This window comes from Protopterus annectens, chromosome 2.part1 (assembly GCF_019279795.1).
Source record: "Protopterus annectens isolate FY-2018-M chromosome 2.part1, PAN1.0, whole genome shotgun sequence".
Taxonomy (NCBI): Eukaryota; Metazoa; Chordata; order Ceratodontiformes; family Protopteridae; genus Protopterus; species Protopterus annectens.
Genome location: NC_056729.1, coordinates 1,336,808,543 through 1,336,831,082, shown reverse-complemented (window position 1 = coordinate 1,336,831,082; position 22,540 = coordinate 1,336,808,543). Strand labels below are relative to the sequence as shown.

Here is a 22,540-nt window from a genome sequence, read left to right as displayed (position 1 = left end):
TAGTGTATTTTGATTTATTTGTAGATATTATTGAATGGGAGGGGGATTTGTATTTTGGGGAGTTGTACATTCATGGGGAGGATGGATGCAGATATGAGTATTATGAGTATTGGTTGTTGGGTATAGGAGAAGTTGCAGTTCTGTGTATGGGTAGAGGTATAATGATAACGGGTTAATACTGTTGGTGAGGATGTTAGAGCGTAGAGGATACATAGTGATAACAGTATTGCAGTGGAGAGGAGTGGTGTATGCATGGTGATTACTGGAAGAAAAAAGATATAATAAAAGGTGGTATGGACCAGGAAGAAGGTTAAAGTTAGAGGAGAAAGTATGGGTAAGCTAGATTATGTGTAGTTAGTTGAAGGAGTGTGGTGCAATAGATGAAGATGTGGTAGATAAGTTCTGTAAATGAAGGAGAGATAGGAAACAGGAAGGGGATGGGGTTTGATTATAGGAGGGAAATGGTGAAGAAGTATATATATGGGAGGGTGGGTGGGAATGGTGGTGGGAGAAGAGCAAAGTGAGCCCAAACGTAGTGAGGGCGAATGGAGCGGTGCTACACCTGAGGCAGAGAAAGTGCCATTCCAAAGGAGATGATGTGTAAGCTGAGATCTTGAGTTTTAGTCAGGATAAGTAGAAATGAGAGTCAATTAACCTTTAAATGTTATAGTTATTGTTAATCTGAATCCAATTTTTGGAAAGTGTTTTTGAATTTTACTCTGAAGTTCTTAAAATGATATAAAATTAAAGCTGGGGTTAGTTACGGATGAAACAGGAGAGGTAATGAAATATTTTATAGAGTTAAGTGTTTCTCAAAAGAAAATAGATTTTAGTTTGGGGGACACTAACTGGAGAGTATTATGCAGCTGTTTCTTCCTGGTGATGTATTCATCAGGACAGTGATTTGATTAAGAAACTATACCGCAGAATGTACTAATACACTTACTAACATTTGTTTAAGTTAATGCAGGTAAGGTATTTTACTGTCTAGACACTTCTAAGTTAAGCATCTACATTAGTGTTTAGTCTCTTTAGTTGCAGTGTTTGTGGATGCCCAGTGCTCAAGAGAGAAGTTTTAAATTTCCACTGCTTGATATGGGGGGCGGAGACCTGCTTGACCTGATGGGTGTTTTGGATTACTGAAAGAAAAATAGAAGAAAAATGTAAGAGAGAATTAAGTTAAGGCAGCACATACTGTGTGACCAGTCATATTGGACTTGGTTTAGCAATAGTCAATAACAAAAACATCAGGCAATGGTAATGGGTGTTCCTGCTTCAGCACCTGATACAAAATCTTTTTTTGTGGCAACAGAGATTAAAGTACACATTTAGGGACAGTACAAAACAATTTAGGATGAAATGTAGGTTAGTTCCAGGACTTACCTGGTCCTTGTGGAAAACCAAACAGTGCTCCTTACACATGACTATGTGTATCTCAGATCCTCTAAGCTGAGTTGATGGATACAAAAAAAGTATTTTCCAAAAGTCAGATTGGAGTGGTGTCAGACTGTTAGACCAACAGGTTTGAACAGAAAATGGCCAGGCCTGTTAGTCATGAAGTCTGGATCCCATAGAGCAGATAGGTTATTTAAAAGTGGGCAAAGAAGCAGAATTTCTTTATGGAACTGCATAACCAGCTGGTACTAGGCCACAATCCCAGTTACCACAAGGTTGTGATGCTCCTAAATACATGGGCACATCCACTATGACCATGGAATTACTGAGACACAAGGCACACTGGATCCTACATCCTCAGATGTGGAAATTGTACCCTGAAAATTGTGGAGGCCATCAAACTCAGAGATCACATTAAGGCCTGACTCTGGGTCATGCTCTGTATCCTCTTCCAGAATTTCAGTATTAAGGACAGCAACAGCTGTCATTGGATAGTGGCTAGCACTGTACATAAGGGGCAATACTCTGAGAGAGCATAACAAACATCCCCCAATTTGTGGTCATCCTCAGATACTGCAATAACAGTAGTATCCATTTCTCAAATGCTATCTGGGTGTCCCTTCATAAGGTCAGTAGGAGACAGTCTTTTAAGCAGAAAAACACAGAGTCACATGTTCAAGCTAAAGTTGATAGGTCATCAAGAAGTGTATCCACAAAACTTCTTGGTGTACTGAGTAAATTACTTAATCTGGTAAGCAGAGTATTTCCACATATCACAGGTGTGAAAAATCACCCATCCAGTTGTCAGAAAGTACATAGGGTGTTAATTAATTTGATGTGTAGGGGGACTTTATTCCATGAACAGAATAAATCCCACTCCTGCATAGATTAGGCCTTGACCGCTAACACTTTAGCAAACACAGTAGGTGCTGGAGAAAGATAAAACTGCATCATTTTGTAATTGAAGTAATGCCCACCCAGAGCAAACCCAAAATATTGTCCTGTGTGGATATTAATGACTCAAGTACCCAAAGGCATCCATCTTGCCTACCAACAATATTCAAATGTCCTGCAGCAAAAGGATCATTAATCTCTGAAATGCCATCAACTCAAACTGTATCTGATCTACTAATTGAAGACACTGTGAACCAAGAAGGAATAGGAATCATATCTCCTCTATGAAACCAAGAAGATGTGGAAGTAGAAGCTCATCTGTGCTTTAAATACAGAACACTCTCTTAGCCCCTTTTTGGACTTATCCCAAAAGCTCTGCTGAAATTGCGTAGGGTCCTAGACTAGTGTTACTCTTTCTGGGGAGACTTTAAGAACACTGAGGCATGGCACTGTATTTATGCCTTATGGGGACGGAGATCTCAATGCAAGCCTGGAGATGGGAAAATAATTTATCTGTGAACATAGTTGCATGTGATGTGTGGTCATCTTGGTAAAGATTGTGTTTGTATTTCCTCAGGTCATCAGTAAGATGCAGTACATTTGTCTTGGAGTAGTCTCTGAAGATGGAAGGGTTGCGAGGTAACTTGGATCTTGCACTTAAAATAAGTGTTAGCATGGTGGTCAGATTTCACTACTAATTTGGTCACTACAGGTGCTGAGCAGAGGTATTCTAGGTTGGTTAGAATGAAGTCCAATATTTTTGAGTCCCTCATTTGTGCTTGGACTAAGGAGTTGGCATTAATGAAGTCCAAGAATCTTTGTGCATAGTTGTGTGGTGGTATTGATTCCCCAGCTAACGGTTGGGTAGTTAAAGTCACCCAAGACAGCAGTGTTAGGCTCTGTAGAGGGATGTCAGTTTGTTTAGCTATAATTTGTAGTTTAACATGATCATGGATGATATACTGTAGTTGGCAGCAATGTGATACTGAGTTTTGTTATCCTAAGAAGGAAGTGGAGGAGTTCAAGGTCATCGTCCTGCATTATGAATCAGGAGGTGAAATGGTTTCCTAGGAATCCAGATATACCCCTGCCAATTGCACCTTCCAGTTCAGTGTTGAGTCTGAAGGAGTTGTAAGCATAAAACCCTTGCTCTGGGGACCTGCTATTTTTGTTCTGAAACTATGCATATATCTATATTTCCAGGGTTAGGAAAGCCTGAAAGAAGTATAACTACTTTTTGTTACTGTTTCTAACATTGAGCAGTGTTCTATTAATATATTTTATTGTCTATGTAGGCAATTTGAGGAGACTGACCTTGCATAAAAATGACACCATGGGGGAAGAAAAATTCTTGGTCAATATACAGAAGCCAAGAAGATTTTAAATGATGTCCTCCCAGGCTGACATATATTGGATTCCATTAGAATGACACCAGTCAGATTAGACTGCCACTAACCCTTTGAGCTTTTAATATTCTGGTTCAGACATGGAATTATGCATAGGGCCTCCCACTAAACCTAGCTAAAGGAAGGAGCTGTCAATCACTACCCTCTACCTTTTGGTGAAGTAGCTCAGGAGTTTCTTCCTCTGAGATCTGTGTGTGGCAGGGTTGAAAAGAGGTCACTTATTTCATAAAATTATTGGTCAATATACAAAGACATGCATCTGGAGTGTTTTTCCCCGGGCCTCCGCTGAAAATTGGTTTAGTTCCAAGTCGGACGTTCCCAGTCAACAAATGTTAAATAAAATAAATTAAATAATCCTCCGCCAAGATAGTGAAGGCAATACTAATATGGGTCTTGATTAGTAGTCTGACAGTCTATACAATTGTAATTAGATATCACCCTCAAAAAAGGTTTCACATATGTATTAGGAAAAAGATCTGAACTATACAAGAAGCAGAAAAGAACTGACTTTCTCTTGCTTATGTAGTCTACGAAACCAAGTAAGGTAGCCTGAAGGGTGTGGGGTAAAGTACTCCTTGTGAGAGGAGGAAAAATGCCAATATGATTACCCCAGAGAAGCAGCTAGGGGGAGCGCAGGTGGGTGTTGGGTCCTCCCTGGAGGTAGCCTTGAGAAAGGCTTTTCAATGTGGAAACCATAAGAAAGCCTTTAAAAAGTCTCCCTAGAGGAGCCCTCTTATGTGGCCTCGGAGAGGCTGTGGAGAATATAAAGAAGTAGCCTTAAGAAAGGCATTGCGACCTTTTAATAGCCTTTAAAAAAGCTCTCAGTTGGAGTGGTCTCAGCTGGAGTGCTATTAGTAGCCTTTAAAAAGGCTATGGCTAGCCTTTATAAAGGCTTTGGTGAGCCTTTAGAAAAGGATCTGAGGATGGGTCCTGAAGGTCAGACTGGCTGGGCTGCTAAAGGCTCAGGCTCTACAGCCAGAAAAGCCTTGAAAAAGGCTCCAGACAAAGGTTCACTTCCGAGTGTGGTTAGGCCAAGGCTTCCGAGGGAAGAAGTTCCATTGTATCGTTTATTCTTTTAGGACCGAGTCTTTATAGCGTTTGTTTTATATAGTCCACATTTTTAAGTTCAATTGTGTGTTTGTCTTATAACCAAACCTTAGCCAGTTGAGATTAATGTGTTGTTGTAACCTCACACTCCTTGCCATCCTGATGAAGGGCAACCTGAAAGGAGTAGCTTAACATCACTATATACCTATGAACACTGTTTAAAACTGCCTTAATGGCTTTTTTCTATGCACTATTCTAAGTTTTGCTAATTTTACTATTTTTGTGCATTTGCACTTATTTACACAGCTACTAAGTTTGCTAAGCACTACTACACGGGTTGGGAGGGTGGCCTAATGGTTAAGGTGTTTGCCTTGCAAGCACAAGGTGCAGGGTTTGAGTCTTACAAGGGATAATTGGCTAGGCTTAAAATGGCTCGCAAGGGCAGTTAGCTTAGTACTAATCTATTAACCTAATCTTAGGGATATATATGTTCTCCAAAAAGATAGTGCAGACGGTTTTCTACTGTGACAACTATTCATCATTTTTGTTTAACTACATTAATTTTTATGTGATTGTATTTTCTTCTAAACACACTTGTCAATACTGTATGTCAAGGGGCTGGTCGGATTGAGGGACCCACTATCCCAGTAAAGGCCACGCCCACCAGAGGTGGGTCCCTGTAACCACACCCCCTAGGAACTGTATAAAAGTAGAAGCACTGTACCGTACTCCCTCACTCTGGAACTATGCTTTGATGGCAATAAACTACGTAGACTGCTGAGGATTGAGTGTCTGTCTTTTTTGTTCCTTGTTTATACATTTGGCTTTGCTGATTTTAGCATTCTGAAGCTTTGTTTTTCACAGATGAGCTGACTACCCACAGGAGCCAGGGCACACAGTCCTCCCAAGTGCCCTCACTGAGATTTTGCCCTGAGCGCTGGCTACAGCCTACCACTCCCAGACACTGGACTGAGCCACCGGGAAGTCAGACTTCTTCCCTCGGAAGCCTTGACCTGACCACACTCTGAGGTGAACCTTTGTCTGGAGCCTTTTTCAAGGCTTTTCTGGTTGTAGAGCCTGAGTCCTAGCATCCTAGCCAGTCCGGGCTTCAGGACCCATCCCCAGAGCCTTTTTAAAGGCTCACCAAAGCCTTTATAAAGGCTAACTATAGCCTTTTTAAAGGCTACTTATAGCACTCCAACTGACAGCACTCCAGCTGAGCGCCTTTTTAAAGGCTATCAAAAGGTCACACAACCTTTCTTAAGACTACTACTTTGTATTCTCCACAGCCTCTCTGAGGTTACATAAGGGGACACCTCTAGGGAGCCTTTTTAAAGGCTTTCCTATGGTTTCCACATTAAAAAAGCCTTTCTCAAGGCTACCTCCAGGGAGGACCCAACACCCACCTGTGCTCCACCTAGCTGCTTCTCAGGGGTAATCATATTGGCATTGCTTATGTAGTCTGAATATGACATCACAGTACATGCTGACAACAGTCATTTGTGACATTAGGTATGACATCTTCCAAGGAAAAAACAATGTTGTTGATGGAGAACGTGAACCTCTTCAAAGGACCCATCAAATAGATCTGCAATGTTGTACATTTTTGAGCTATAAAAACTTTAAACCAATACAAACACCAGATTAATGCAAATATGCTTGTTAGTTGCTCTTTAGAAACTATTGCATTAGTACTTACTTGGTCCAGTCGCATGGCCAATAACATAAATTATGACACAGGCAATACTTATGTAAGGCATCCAATCAATGCTGTCCTAAAAAAAAAAATGGCAATGAATAAACAGTAACAAAAATAGTGCTGCAACATTATGCAACACCCTAACATTTAATTATTAGATTAGTGTTAAAGAATGTTTCTTTGATTATACACTACCCAAGACACATTATACTTAATTTTTAAGAGTCCGTCTTAGAAGGAATGGTGTGAAAGTGTTGTTTGCTTATTGTACATTAATTAAAGTCTGTATTGCTTAGGCACTTAATGCTTCACAAATAGACATTAAGAATAACAGTTTCAGTTCTTATTTCTGAATGAATTGAGCCAAGTCCTTTTTCTATTTATTAACAGGGTAGAGAACTGATCTACAGGGATCCATTTAAGTGACAACCCAGAACAGATATCTGGTTAAGTGATTTGCTCAAGTCATATAGTAGACAGATAGTGGCTCAGAGTTCAGAGAATCAAACCCTAAACTACAGGCTGAAACTCATTAACCAAATATAGCCTTAATCCTTCTGCCCCATCTGCCGAAAACATGAACATTATTGGATGGGTAAGCTTCCATCTATCTGCATAAGTTTTTTTAATTTACTGGTTTAGAGACGGACTTCATGGAGACTGCAGAAGGTTGATTATAGTTTTTCAAGCTCTGTATGAGAAGCTGTGTATAAACGGACTAAAATTATTGAACATCTACACTGTTGTGCTTGTTTCTAAGGCAAGGTTCTCCTTTATAAATTTTCATTCTATCACTGTTTAAAAGACAGGCAACTGATACAAGAAAAATCGAACCAAAACCTGTTTCCAGTATTGAAAATGAGCTTGTAGAACATCAGACATAATTTGTTATGCAGAGAAAGCAATATCTGCATCAGGAAGAAATACAGGATTTATATCTATGATGTCTAATATCACAGGAGATTAATGCTCTAAACTGTTAGCAAGCTACTTCCTGAAGCCAAGAGTATAGAGTTTGATTCCTTCCATGTCCATTTGCCTAGTGTGTGACTCTCAGTAAGAAATTTGACTAGACAGCACTCCTGGGTCATCCCTGAAAATGACAGCTGTATCTAGTGAGCTTGTCCAATTAATAAATGTTTAAAAAACATCAATAATATAACATGTTTTCGAAGAATGGTGCTTTCCTCCTTGGCTACTGCTGTTAAAAATCTTTGTTAAGACGCTTCTCCTTGTTTCTTCTTTAAAAGAACTTTTATTAAAATGATTTAAAACAAAAAACAAAATAAAAGCTACAACCTAACCATTTGAAAGTTAGTGTTGTAACGCAAAAAAGAGAGATGAGCGCTTTCGGTTTATCAACCTTCTTCAGATCTGCTTAACATTTGCAGCTTCTTCTATTTATATTCATGCTGCTGACTTAGAGTCATCCCCCACAACCAATGGGAGTCTCTATGCTAATTCTTGGTGTACTTGTAATCCAATCTGATGTTCTAGTTCTTATTTCTTGGAAGCCAGTTACATTCTTCCATGCAAATAAGTTTTAATAAAGCTACCAATGTTTATTCATCTGAACCCAGACTTTGTGTAGTTTTGGTGCCATATATGTATTTTAACGTTACATTTCTTCCAAATGTTTTTAAATCTATTACCACCTCACTAAGCTGAGACCTAATGGAGGGTATAAAGGTCAAGCCTCTTTGCAGAAGTTGGTTTTGTTCCTCACTCAGTACATAGTCTGAAATATTTATTACCAATGACTCAGTATCCTCTTCTCTACTTCTTGTTTGCCTCTCCTCTAGGTTGCCTTTCTCTTCAAATATAAGCAAGCGCTCTTGGTCAGAAAGAGACTTGGTATCAAGAAGCAAGACACAAAATAAAAAAAGTTTGTGATTTTATGATGTGAGTTAGCAAGTGCATTTATATAGTTAAGTAAGCGCTATCAGTTTGAAAGAGACCTGATGACATGGAAGTAAGAGCATTTACAAGAAAGTGTTTGATCCTATGTTTTAAAACAAAGGAGAAAGCCACTGTACTTGTGGTTTACCTAATGAAGACAACTTGTGAAAGAGAAGAGGTTGTAGCTCTGTTATAGGCAGACAGACGCCGCCAATATAGAGGCGAAATACATGAAAAATGCTATGCAGGGAGAGTGATTAGTTTTTACAAAAGGCAAATAAGATGACATAAAAAGGTGGCGCCTGCATTTTGCAACAGGATACACACGAGCCATTGGAGCAAAAGGAAAAGAATAGCAAATTAGGTGAGAGAAAGGAATGAATAAACATTGGTAGATTTATTAAAACTTATTTGCATGGAAGAATGTAATTGTGGGGGATGACTCTAAGTCAGCAGCATGAACATAAATAGAAGTAGCTGCAAATGTTAAGCAGATCTGAAGAAGGTTGATAAACCAAAAGCGCTCATCTCTCTTTTTTGCGTTACAACACTAACTTTCAAATGGTTAGGTTGTAGCTTTTATTTTGTTTTTTGTTTTAAATCATTTTAATAAAAGTTATTTTAAAGAAGAAACAAGGAGAAGCGTCTTAACAAAGATTTTTAACAGCAGTAGCCAAGGAGGAAAGAACCATTCTTTGAAAACATATTTGCAGCATCTCTTGGGTTTTCCGTAAGCGTTTGCTCACTTCTCTCTCTGCTATCAGTAATATAACAGGTTGGACAAAACGTATCGTATGCATTAAAGTGAAAAGATAGTGAAGTATAATAGTTGCCTTATTTAATCATTTATTTGTGTTTTTTTTCAGAAAGTAAGTTCCTCCACAGAAGACCTGTTGTTACTCTGCACAGATTTTACATTGAATTTTGTACATTATTACCAGTCACAAAGAACTGATACTTCACAGAAGGAGAAAACAATTCAGGATAAAATTCAGCATTGTTTCAGTAAAATTCTAGGTGATAAGCAAGCTAGTAAAGTATGACACAGTTTTATCTGCGAGACCATGGGATGAGTATGTTCCTAGGATCCTAGACTGTTGTATTGAGATTATGACACTACAGCCTTCATGAAGTTTGTCATCCTCTTTCCCATGTATATGGCAATATTATTTTGAAAACTGCAATCAAAAAACTTAATTTGACTGTTTCTGGAAGATTATTCTATAAAAATAGTAAATATTTTCTTAAGTACCTATCCCACTTCTTCTTTAATTAATGCTAAGTTTCTCATTCTAATCCTTTCTCCACCTGCTGTAAGGTCTAGACACATGTTGCAAGCATATCTGGATGTGATATTGCATGTAAACAAGACACAAACCTCTTCTGAGATGTCTGCAAAATATTTATTATGATGAAGACTAGTCTAGTCCGGATACAGACTTGCTGTATCCAGGACTGTTTGGAAGTTTCTGAGCCCCTCAAGCCTTTCTGTGTTGGAGGGAAGCCTTCTAGCATATCAGTGGGAGTGGTAAGCACTAGGTAGCCTATCTACCCCAAGAGTGGTTTCTGGCCCAGAAATTGTAGTTTATTGGCCGTTTGGCAGTTTTTCCAACTCTTTCAACTTTCTGGTTTAAAAGCCAGCGTTTGTTCTTGTTTCTCACCTTTCCTGTAACTAGTCTAGTCCAGATACAGATTTGCTGTATCAAGGGCTGTTTGTAAGCTTCTGATACCCAAGCCTTTCTGTGTTGGAGGGAAGCATTCTAGCTTATCAGTGAGAGTGGTAAGCAATAGATAGCCTATCTACCACAAGATCCAGGTACAGATTCTTAGCTTTAGCACTTGAATTTGCTTATTCGTGCTCAGCACTTATTCAGAACTTGTTGTTAGCACTAAATAAGCTACAAATTACTACAGCACTACCCTTCCTCTTTACCTAGAGGAAAACAGTTTTTGTACTAACTTTCCTCACTTGCTTAGAGAAAAACAGCTCTTATATTCACTTTCCTCACTTGTCTAGAGGAAAGTAGTTTTTTATATAGGCATGTCCAAGAGTCAGCTCCCAGTGTTCTCTCCTGTCTATCTGATGAATCTGGGTATCTTTGGGCAATGTAAAAATTGCCTCATGTACACAGACAACCCTCTCCTACTACCACCCAACACCACAACCTGTAAGAGATGCACTTATCTAGCCAAACTGGAGGTAAAGTTCTCTTCAACCAAGACTGAACTTGACAGTCAAGAGGAGAAGGTAAACACTTGCACCACACCACACTCATCACATAGTCCCACTAAACCTACACTACCAAAATCCACACATAGAAACACAAAAACATTCGCGGAGGCTTTCAGTAATAATCTGCTCAAGCAACAGAGACCTCCAATGCAGAAATGCAAGCAACCTCCATCCCCCAGCACAACCCAAATGACACATAGCCCACAGACTGAGTGTGCCAATAAACCACAGCCCATAAGGCAAAGCAACATACCCAACACACTAGTCACAGGTGACTCTATAGTCAGGCATGCTAATGTCCCACTCACCAGGCTAAACAAGGAGAAGGTTACTATCAGCTGCCTGTTGGGTGCCAGGATCTGCCACATAACCCACGCACTCAGGTCACTCCACAACAAGTACAAATATGACTCCATCATTGTCCATGTTGGTGTGAATGACCTGAGACATACCTCCCTGGACTACATGAAAAGAGACATGAAAGAGCTCTCCGATCTTGTAGCCTAGGCAGGTATGACCCTAGCCCTGATTAGCATCCTGCCATCACCCAGAATGATACCGCAGTACAAGGACAAGATGATTGACTTCAACAATTGGCAAAGCTTCTGGTGTCATTCTAAGGGGATCCATTATCTGACTGCCTGGGATGACATGGTCAACAGGCTACAATGCTTTGCCAGAGATGGCCTGCACCTGTCACCCCTGGGATTCCAGATACCGGCTAAGGGTCTTGTCGCCCCTATAGCGCCTGTTTTAGGCAAGGTTCAAATGACAAATTCACCAGTGTAACATGAACAGGCAAGCAAAAACTGAGGGAAATACTACTCAGTGCTAGAAGTCTAAATCTCAAAATGCACTCACTTGAGGCACTCCTTAAAATGGAGAACATCAATATCTGTACAGTGACTGAGACCTGGTTCAAGGCTCTAGAGAGCACCCCTGCATTACCAGGCTATACCTCATACCACACTTTTCAGCCATCTAACCTGGACCAGAACACCAAAGGAGGTGTGTCCATATTCATTAAGGATATCCACACCTCCAGGCTAGTTGTGCAGCATAATGCATCCGAGGTTATTCAAGTGCAACTAACTCTGGGCAAAAACTGTAATCCAAATTGTAGCTTGCTACAGATCCCCCACTATGCCCCAGGATTCCCACTCCTCTTTTTTTGATATACTGGAAGATATCAGGGCTCAGCCAAACACCCTAATAATGGGCAATTTCAACTACCCCACCATTAACTGGGAAAACTACTCATGTACCAACTCCTTCACTCAACGCTTTCTGGAATTTATAAATTCCAATGCCACTTATCCACACCCCCACCAGGGACAACAATATCCTAGACCTAGTCATTACTAACATAAGTGACCAGTGTTCCACAGCTGAAGTCAACTCCTCGTTGGTCAGATCTGACCATTAGCTAATCACCCTAGCTATACGCATCCCGCCCCCCCCCCATTAAGGAAACAATGGTAAAAAATTTCTCCAAAGCCAACTTCATGCTTCTTAAGACAGAAGTGGTGAACTTCATGACATCCATGCAGATGAACAGTACAGTTATGACTGCTGAATCCTACACAAATGCACTCTATAAGCACTTACACGAGTGCATTGGATCGTGCTATCCCAAACAAAACCAAGACGCTATCCTCCAAAAAAAGGAAGCGAATCTGGTGGTCCCCTGCCATAAGCAACTCTACAACAGAAGGAAAAAACTGTTGCAAAAGAGAGTAAAATTCCATGAGTGGAGGAGCTCCCTGGTCAGCCTCAGTAAGAAGCTGAGATCCCTTATAAGATCCTCCAACACTAGCTAACCACAAAGCATTCTATAGCTATATCAAGAATCTCAATGGCAACACCGAGATCTGCTCTGAGTTACAGCACAACGGCACAAAAATTACAGAACCAACTGATATTGCCAACATCCTGGCAGATAGGTTCAGTGCTGACTTTACCCCCCTCTCACCCCCTAAAGGACCCATATCTATACAGGAAGAATGCAGAGTGTCTGTAATCACATCTATGCAGGTAAAAGCTGCACTCTCTAAAACCCAAAACACAGCATCCATTGGACCGGACAACATCCCAGACTGCGTTCTGCACAAACTTCAGAATAAACTGGCTCCCCACCTAAGCACCATGTTCAATCATAGTCTCACATCAGGCTTTGTGTCCACTGAATGGTGCATTGCAACATTTATCCCACTCCACAAAGGGGGAGCAACCACTGATCCCGGGAACTATCTCCCTATTAGCCTGACGAGCTTGGTCTGCAAGGTCATGGAACATATCATCATGGAACTCATAAACAAAGACATTGGTAACCTCCGAACTCAGGACCCCACCCAGTTCAGGTTTGTGAAAGGCAGATCATGCCTTCTGAACCTGGTCGACTTCTTTGAGGCAGTCACCAAAGCCGTAGACAAGAGTAAGGTTGTTCACACAGCCTATCTTGACCTTGCCAAGGCTTTCAACACCATCCTCCATTCTGGAATTACAGCTAAACTCACTAAACTAGGTATAAATCCCTACGTCACAAGATGGGCTGCTAAATGGCTCACTGACAGAACCCACACTGTAAAAGTTGCAGACTCTAAATCTGACTTCAAACCAGTGACAAGTGGAGTACCACAGGGTTCAGTCCTGGGACCTCTCCTGTTTGGTATCTACTTCTCTGAACTACAGGCTAACACAGGAGGCCTCTGGCTAATGAAGTTCACAGATGACTGCAAACTAGGAACCATAGTTGAGTCTCCAAATGATGTGGACATCCTACAGAAGGGCCTCACTGAGACAGATGCCTGGTGTCAGAGGCATGACCTCAAGCTCAATGCCAAAAAGTGCATTGTCATCCCCTTTGGTAAAAACTCTGTACCCATGAACTACCACATAAAAGGCAGTCTACTTAATGCCGAATGTGTGATAAGAAACCTTGGGACCCAGGTGGACAGTAGTCTCTCCTTTGATAATCACATAGCCACAGTAGTCAGGAAATCCTTCTGTGTGGCACACCTCATCACAAAAGGATTCTCATCCAGGAAAAAAGAGGTCATTGTTCCCCTCTACTTGGCACTCATTAAACCCATTATAGAGTACAACACCCCTTTTGGAATGTACCTCACAAGACATCTGCAGCAGCTGGAAAGGCCACAGAAATACCCCACACAGAGGATTACTGACGTCAGACAGATGCCCTACACTGACCATCTCAAAAAACTCCAGCTTTACTCTGTAGCATATTGCCTATTCCAAGGAGATCTCTGCCTAAAATATAAAGCTATGTTAAACCCAGAGCTGTTGGACATGCTTCACCTAAAGAAAGCCCAATCTCTCCGAGCTACACGCTCTAGGGGCCTAAACCTTGTCACCACAATAAACAGGACATGCTAGAGGGATAGATTCCTGTCTCAGAGACTTCCTATGCTCTGGAACAAGCTACCCATCTATGTCAAGCAAAGTTCCTCATTAGCACTCTTTAAAGAAAAATCTTGATAAGTGGATAGGAAATAGGAAATACACCCCGTGGATCACTTCTTTGACTCTGCTCGACAGGGGCACAGGAAATTAACTTTCTTGGGTGGCATAAGCCAGGGAACCTTGTTGGCTAGGCCTACTTAGGCCCTTGGGCCAATAGCTTAGTACCTACCTATGAACCTATGAAAATGTCTATTATGTTTCATAATGCTGCAAATTTTCTTTTCAGGAATTTCAGAATTATTTCTGGTTGTTATTCAATAGTTTGACCAAGTATTAAAAAAAAATCCACTACCAACCTATGCCATTCCTGACCCAAAACAGTCTCCTCGCACCCACTCAGCATGGCTTCCGCCCTGCTCACAGCACCATTACCGCTCTTCTCTCCTTCCTTGAAACTGTCAATCAAGCCCAAAACTCAGGTCACCTAGTTTGTACCGTACTACTAGATCTGTCTAAGGCATTTGACACCATTTCCCACAAGCACTTACTCTGCCATCTCTCAAACCTTCACCTCTCACCAAAAACATTATCCTGGTTCTCCATCTATCTATCTGACAGATCTCAAGCAGTCAAATGGAAGAACTCCACCTCTTCCTTCTTACCTACCCCAACTGGAGTTCCTCAGGGATCCATCCTTGGGCCCATGCTTTTCAACATTTTCATCAATAACTTTCACACTGCTATTCCCGACACAAAAATTATTCAATATGCAGATGATTCTACCTTAATCTGCTCTGCTACTAACCTCTCCGAACTGCTGACAAAAACCCAAGCTGCATTCTCCGCAGCAGAAAACTGGATGCACCATAACCACCTCTCTCTCAATGCAAATAAAACTAAAATCCTACTATTTCCCCCCCTCTAAGACCTTTTCATTCAACAAAAATGATTTCAAAGTTCTTAGCCAAACTAACTCACCCATAGAAGTGGTGCCTTCTGCAAAACTCCTAGGCATAACTATGGACGAACACCTCAAGTTCGACACATATATACAATAAAATATTAAAAAAAACCATCAAAAGCTAGGTATGTTGTATAGGAGCAATCGCTTTCTCTCTCACTCCACTAGACATACTCTAGCCACTACATATCTTCTCCCTTCCTTATTATACAGGGCTCCTCTCCTAACCAACCTGTCTGCCTCTACAACCTCCAAACTAGAAAACTGCTACAATAAAATCTCTAAATTTGCCACAAATTCAAAAAATTCCACCCACCACTGCCTCACCCTTAAATCATTGCATTGGCTTGAACTTTCAAACCACCTTGACTACCTGCAACTATCCACAGCACATAGACTTGTATTTCATCCTACAATATGCCCTGCTCTAGCTAATATCCTTCCCCCTTATATTCCTAATAGAACACTCAGATCAGAGCACCAGAATCTAATTGCTATCCGCAAACCTAAGCGTCCTGCTGGCCAGCTTCTCCTCTCATATGCTCTAGGCAAAAATTGGAATGCCCTCCCCACCTCACTAAGAACCACTCCTAACTCTGACAACTTCAAAACACAGCTTTTCAAACACCTGTCCACTAAATGGAAATGTACCTGCTTCCACCCTACTTAATCTCCTTTCTAAGTCTATACCCTAGGGGTCCCTTCTTTTCATACTTTAACTCTCTACAATCTCCCATAGTCTTATACCTGTTACCCTTCACAAGCTCCCTATAACTCCTTAACTTTACTCCTTCTAACCTTCTAACAATTACTACAACTATACTCACACGAATCAACTTTGTAAATGTAAATATTGTGAATAGTTTTCTACTTCAAAAACGTGCATGTTAAGCAAGCATATCCAAAATTTCCTCTCTTTATATATGTAGCTGACTTCCACACTCAACACTTCAGTACCATTGCTTAAAGGAAACTGTATAACCCATAACGTCTCTCTCTAGGAATTCTGCTAACTATGCTTGTGAATATTCTTATTTTTTAACTTTTTTTACAATTTTATCTTGTATACTCCTGTGTTTTATTGTAACAGATTTTGTACAATGCTTTCTTGGAACTTTTCTCCCCGGGCCTCCACTGAAAACAGGTCATGTTGGCCCAGTGGACTTCCCCGGTAACCAAACTGGAAATAAATAAATAAATAAATAAACAATGCAGTTACACGAGATGACTGGATGAATTCAGGAAGTGTACAGGGGAGCAATAAATTTCACAGAATTGAAACATATGCTATTAGCAGCATGTGGGAACCTACATATGCCTTTCCATCTATGGTTGCACCTTTGCCTATGGTCCTTATGTCTTTAGTTATATTGTCAGTCTGTAATGTATAGACATCTATTACGCAAACACGTTTCTTTTTTTTTCTACCAAACATCATGGTGTTACAATCATTAATAATGAAAGAAATAAAGAGTATTGTTATTATTATATGTATATGTCTTTTTTTTTATTTAGTTAGTTACATATTTATTTGTGTAGCATGTATATATGTTTGTTTTACTTACTGGGGTATCTATTGGACTGAGGTCTATTTTCAGTGGAGGCCGAGGCAGAAAAATTTAAAGTAGCACAAAGATGAAATCATAGACATACGCAAATAAGTAAGCACAGTAACATTAACTCCAAATGTAATGAATAATATCAAGCAATTAATTAGGCAGTATTATTAGCAGGTTAACATGATACATCCTGCAGATCCTAACTTAGGTAGGCAAACTTTTTTTAACCATATCTACTATGAACCTATATATAATAGGTATATACAAGTAAGTATAATATATAGATAACAAAGATTATAACAAGCAGTTAATTAGACAGCATGAACAAGTACAATATGTCTCATAGAACATAACTGAAGTAAAACTTTTTAAAAATATTTGAATCTTATTTCATCTAGCTGCTGTGCATTTTCACTGTCAGCAGTGAAAGGCCCAAAATTAAAGGACTTAGTTTTGTTGGATTCATGTGAGATGCCATTGTTCACTTGAAATAGGTCTACTATTTTGTCTTTCACCTTAATATTTATGTTTTATTGTCCAATCATTGAGACATTCATTGAATAACATACCCACTGACATACAGCCTAATCATTCTGTCTATAATTCTTTGATATGGAATAGCGTTTAATGTTTTCACAAGATCTAAGCATGCTGTGTGCATGAGGAACATCTTCAGGTGTGGCTCTCTCTCCTTTAAAAAGCATTACAAAGATCAGAAAGTGTGCTCTGTCTCTATCAGATCAGTACTGCTTGATATCAATGAGAATTAAGGGAACCTGTGTTCATGTAGATCACAGCACATTTGATGAGATTTACACAAAATACAGACCAGACTAATAGATCTGTTCATAGGTATAAGAAATGGTGATTCAGTTAATAGCAGTTTATTCACTTTTCCTAACAATGCTTTGTTGCGGTTAACCTTGACTCTATCCATGTAAGAAGCCACAAGAGATCCTGTTACGGCTCAAGGAGATGCCATTTTTAATTTTGTTGGTTGCAACAATGATTTTTCTCTGTTCTAATGTGGGTCTGGTATATAACCTGTACAAATAAGAAATCTGTATTTATATCTGGCTTTTCTGAAACTGGAATAAAGTTTATTGGCAACTAGATATCTGTATACTGCACTCATTGTGGTTTCCTTTGACATTTCTAATAAAGGTAAAGAAATCTATGTTATTACTCTCGTCCTTAGACGACGGACTATCTTTTAGGCACATATAGAGGATATCAGGAGTCTTCAAGCCTCTTTTGAGCTTTGCTTAACCTGCATAACCTGAATATGTTTTGAGGGTTATGGTTGCGTTTGTGTGCTAAGTAATAACTCTTTTTATTTAGTATGATTTCTTGTTTTTTTTGTCTTCTCCCTTAAATTTCACTGTATATGTACTGTGCTTTACTTTGTTTATTGTTTAATTCAACAGTTAGTACATCTTAAAAGTCAATGTATGAATCCTGAACAGTTCTGTTTGAAATGTTAAGGAGAGCATCCAAAACCATTGTTATAATGATCTCATTTACAGCAGAATAATTTTCATTGTAGAAATCTGGGAAGGCTTATTTGTTTTCAAATGGGTTCAGTCTGTTTTTCCCCTTTTTTAATTTGCAATCTAGAATGAATTTAGGAACTTAAAAAAAAAAAAAATATATATATATATATATATATATATATATATATATATATATATATATATATATATATATATATATATATATATATATGTATGTATGTATATATATAATAAAGTATAACAAATACACATTGAAATTTAAAAAAGTGAACATTTATAGGAGAATTAAAAATCAACAAAATTATACAAAAGATGTTTTGTACTTCTTTTATTTACCAGATATGTATATTGTGTGTCTGTGTAACAGGACAAAATTAAGACTGCATTCATGTGCTTGTGTGTGTGTGTGTGTGTGTGTGTGTGTGTGTGTGTGTGTGTGTGTGTGTGTGTGTGTGTGTGTGTGTGTGTGTGTTTGTAGGCACCTGTGCAATGACACTGAGTTAGTAGGTGGGAATATTACTACAATAGTGTAGTTCAAATTGCACTAGGTGTTTGACTCGGATACCTGCAAATAAGTGTCTAGAGATTTTTTGCTCCATGTGGCTCTTGCAAATGCCTGAATTGCTACTTAGCTATGTAATACTACTAGAATACAACAGCACTCTGCTGGTAGTGTTAAAGAAATAACCTTTCTGAATACCACCATATTTGCTTTAAATTGTCTAAAATGCATTATCACCTGTCAATAAGTTACAAATAAAACAGTTATAGAAAAACAGCACCATGCAGACTGACCTGTAAGTTGAGAGCGACTGTTAGCAATACAGAGGAGGCAACGCATGTAGCAAAACCAACCAAGAGCAGCATTTTCCTTCCAGCAGCCTCCACTATGAAAACCTTAAGGGAGAAAAGAAACAATGTTACACATTACATTAGAGCTCCACTTGATACAAATGTTATTGATTCAGAAATTCAGCTAGCAGGTGTTGCTAGTTTAAAGGATTACCAGTTAATAATAAACTGTTAATTACATGTATACAGCTAGTAGATCTAAGCCATCCTATTAAGAAGTAATTTTTTTTTTTTTGTGATCAAATCTTGACGGTTTTTTTTTTTTACTCAACTGTACCATAGTTACACATATTTTGCACTAGACATGTAGAAAATGTAAGAATATTTGTGAAGAATTTGTGTTTTGCAGAACAGGTATGCCCCCCCTCCACTCTGAGTCTGCAACTCCATACCCCCTTATTACTATATGGAGACTAATTCTAACCTTACAATATTTTGGAGTATAGTGAATATTTAATCAAATGTAAATGTATCTGCAACACTTCAACAACTGCTGTTCCACCCAAATAATGATGTATACTGGAGGAAGATGGATTAAAAAAAAAACAGATATCAACCCTTCTAACAATGGGAATTATTCCTTTCATTTTGAAAGGTGTCATTTTCAAATTAAAATTATTGGTGTAATTCCCGAGGAAATTAAATACTGGACATTATAAAGGAGGTGATAAGGGTTCCCTTGGAAAGATCAAAGAAAAGACTAAACTGTACAAAGAAAAATATTATTTTAACTGCTTACATAGGCTTTTCAGGTATGTGGTCAATCATAAAAATGAGTGACATGCATAGTTATCCAAGATCCCGTGTTTCCTGAAATTTAGAAAATATAGTCTGCAGCAGTGTTTTATCATGGTCTATATTAAATCATCGAATGCTTAGAAAAGCGAACTATGATTTATCGACCCCATGTAAGTGAAAGCTTACAAACTCGAATGCTTAGAACTCGAATGCTTAGAGCTTGGAACGCTGTTGCAAAAAAAAAAAAAAGTGACGAAAATGGCAAAGTAACTGACGCGGCCAAGCGATTTCTTTCCCAGGGAAAGAATTCACTTATATGCCACTTCGTTATTTTGCCTTTTCATTTTTTCAAGTTTGACCAAGATGCATTTGAAAGAATGTGTCTTCGGTCATCTAATAAGAACCCTGTTAGCAAACTGCAGGATAGGTAACAGGGCACATGCTATCTACCATGGTATATGCACTTCTTGCATTGTTATCCAATACAATAACTTTATTTTATTTAACAATTGTTAACCGGGAAAGTCCGACTTGGAAAGAAGCCAATTTTCAGAGGAAGCCTGGGGGAGAAACACTCCAGACGCATGTCTTTGTAATGTGGGAAGAAACCCACACAAATGCAGGGAGGACATGCAGACTTCGCGCAGAAGGCACTCCAGCCAAGAATTGAACCAGAGAACCTCTTGCTGTGAGGAGACAATGCTACTGCTCCACCACTGTGCTGTCCAACTATAATAACAGTTATTTAGTTAAAATATTTAAAAACAATAACTAGAGATTTATAGCCACAAAGTCCTATGTTGTCTTATAAAAAAGCCTGGAATTTAGGAAATATGGTCTATAGCAAAGTTTTACCAAACCGGAGCATATGTAATAGAACAGAATGTATTCCCCAAGGCAGATGCTCTGCTTGCAATAGAGTTTTATAATCATTCAGGAGCAGAGAGCAGCAATGTTGGGAAAGCACATAAAGGTTGGCATACATGGAAGTGGCTTGGTTTGGCAGTTTAGTGCAAAGGTTCAAGCCTACGTGGTTCTAAATCTAGATAGTGCAGTAGTCCTGGGTTTGATTCCCAACTAATGTGTGATTCTGAGCTGACAACATATCACTCCTGGGTCACTCATAAAAAGGAATGGTGTATCCAGGGACTTACCTGGTAAACAGGTATTTATTTAAGTGTACTAACAAAAACTGGTACATAGGTCACCCAGAGTATAAATTTAATGTGTACATACAACATATTTAAAATGTATATTTCCAGAATATTTTAAATGACATAGTCATTTATTCATTTATTATTTATTTTCATTCGTTTACCAGGAATGTCCGAATGGGCCATACAAGACTCATTTTTAGCAGAGGTCTAAGTAGAAAATGTCCAAAAAAGTATAACACTTCTTAACATATAAAGCTTTTCCAGGTAGAAGTTGCATACAGCTAACAGTATATTGAGTTGAATACATACACAATATTTACAGTTATGGAAATTACATAAACAGTACATACAAACAGAAATGATCTTTGAAAATTGGTGGTATAATGAGCTAATATAATGTTCAAATGACAATGACTTTGTAGAAGGTTATATGTGATGTATAATGTTTGCAGCGGAAAATATATGTCAATGTGGTTTGTTTTCATTTATATTAATCTATGATTGCCTATGTCAAGTGATAATTCGATAAAGATGTTTCTTGTTTAAAAAAGAAAGAAAGAAAATTGGTGATAAGGTAACAATATATCTAGAGAGTTACTAAGAACAAAATTTGTATCACCATTATTTGGAAGGTATTAACAGGTGCTATGAGCTAGGCAAACTGTCACAAAAAACAGAGTATTCTAGACTGTGTCACGATTAAGTGATTCCTAGTTTCATTGACTGGTACTAGGCTAACAACCAGGAGGGGGGCTTTCCAAGCCTAGCCAAGTTTCCAGAAAGAATAATGATGTCCTGTATCCAAATAGGACATTTGACGGCCAGGCATTTAGAAGCTACCTCTGTCCATAAGGGACATGGGTGCCAGGCCCGGTGTAAATTTCATGTTCCTGTTCCCTGTGCACTGGTCTAAGTTGTGCTTAAACTGGGTAATAGAGGAACTCAGCTTCACATGGATGGGAAGCCTGTTCCATACAAAAGACAGTCTCTGGGACACATATCTGTCTTTCTAGCATGTTCTGTTTAAGTCACAGCCAAAATTCAGGCCCCTAGACCTTGTATTTCTGGCATTTTTTGACTTATGAGTATGTAGGAAATTCATAGGTATGTAGATGCCTTGTAAGCCAAGCACAGATCCCCTCTCAGCAATCTATAAGAGATTGAGTAGAGGGGAAGGGCTTTAAGGCATTTTGTATAAAAGCCCTTTCCATCTTACATTAAGAGCCCCCCCTGCACCCTTGTGGCAGATGTGTGCAGGCTAGGACCCATCTGAGTTGGGGGTTTTGGAATAAGGCTCAGTCTTGGGCTTTCCCATTGGTTAGTTTGTTTAAAAACTATTTAACTTTGGTTCTATTTAAGGACTGTGTTTGCATAGATTTGTACTCAGTTTACTGATGCTGCTCTGAGACTGGTAACTTTAGCTAGAGATCTGGACTGAATCTGAATTAAATCCAGGGCATCCTTTGAAATCTACTGAAACTATTTTTCTACTGTATTGTTGCTTAATTTCAACCGTTTTAGCTGCTTGAGACTGTTATTTTCTACACTTTATATTTCCAGTACTTGTGCATTTTATACATAGGCTAGATTCAGACTTGCTGAATCTAGTCTGGTTGGCATTATCTGAACACTGAAACCAGCCGTCTTAAATTAAGAGGACCCCCCTGCACTCTTGTGGCAGAAGTGTGTAGCCAAGGACCCATCTGAGTTAGGGATTGTTGAAGTACAATCAGTCGGTCTTGGGCTTTCCCATTGGTTAGTTT

General features: G+C 39.1%; 1 protein-coding gene across 1 annotated transcript in view; it reads right to left on the bottom strand.

The window, feature by feature from the left end:
- The window catches only part of SLC2A5 (solute carrier family 2 member 5), a 208,985-nt gene that overhangs the window by 100,339 nt on the left and 86,106 nt on the right, over positions 1-22,540 (bottom strand). The window contains exons 5-6 of the mRNA XM_044062800.1: positions 18,826-18,927; positions 6,442-6,517 (exon numbers count right to left, since the gene is read on the bottom strand). Of these exons, the coding sequence (XP_043918735.1) occupies positions 6,442-6,517; positions 18,826-18,927 (178 nt within the window). The remainder of the gene's footprint in view (positions 1-6,441; positions 6,518-18,825; positions 18,928-22,540) is intronic.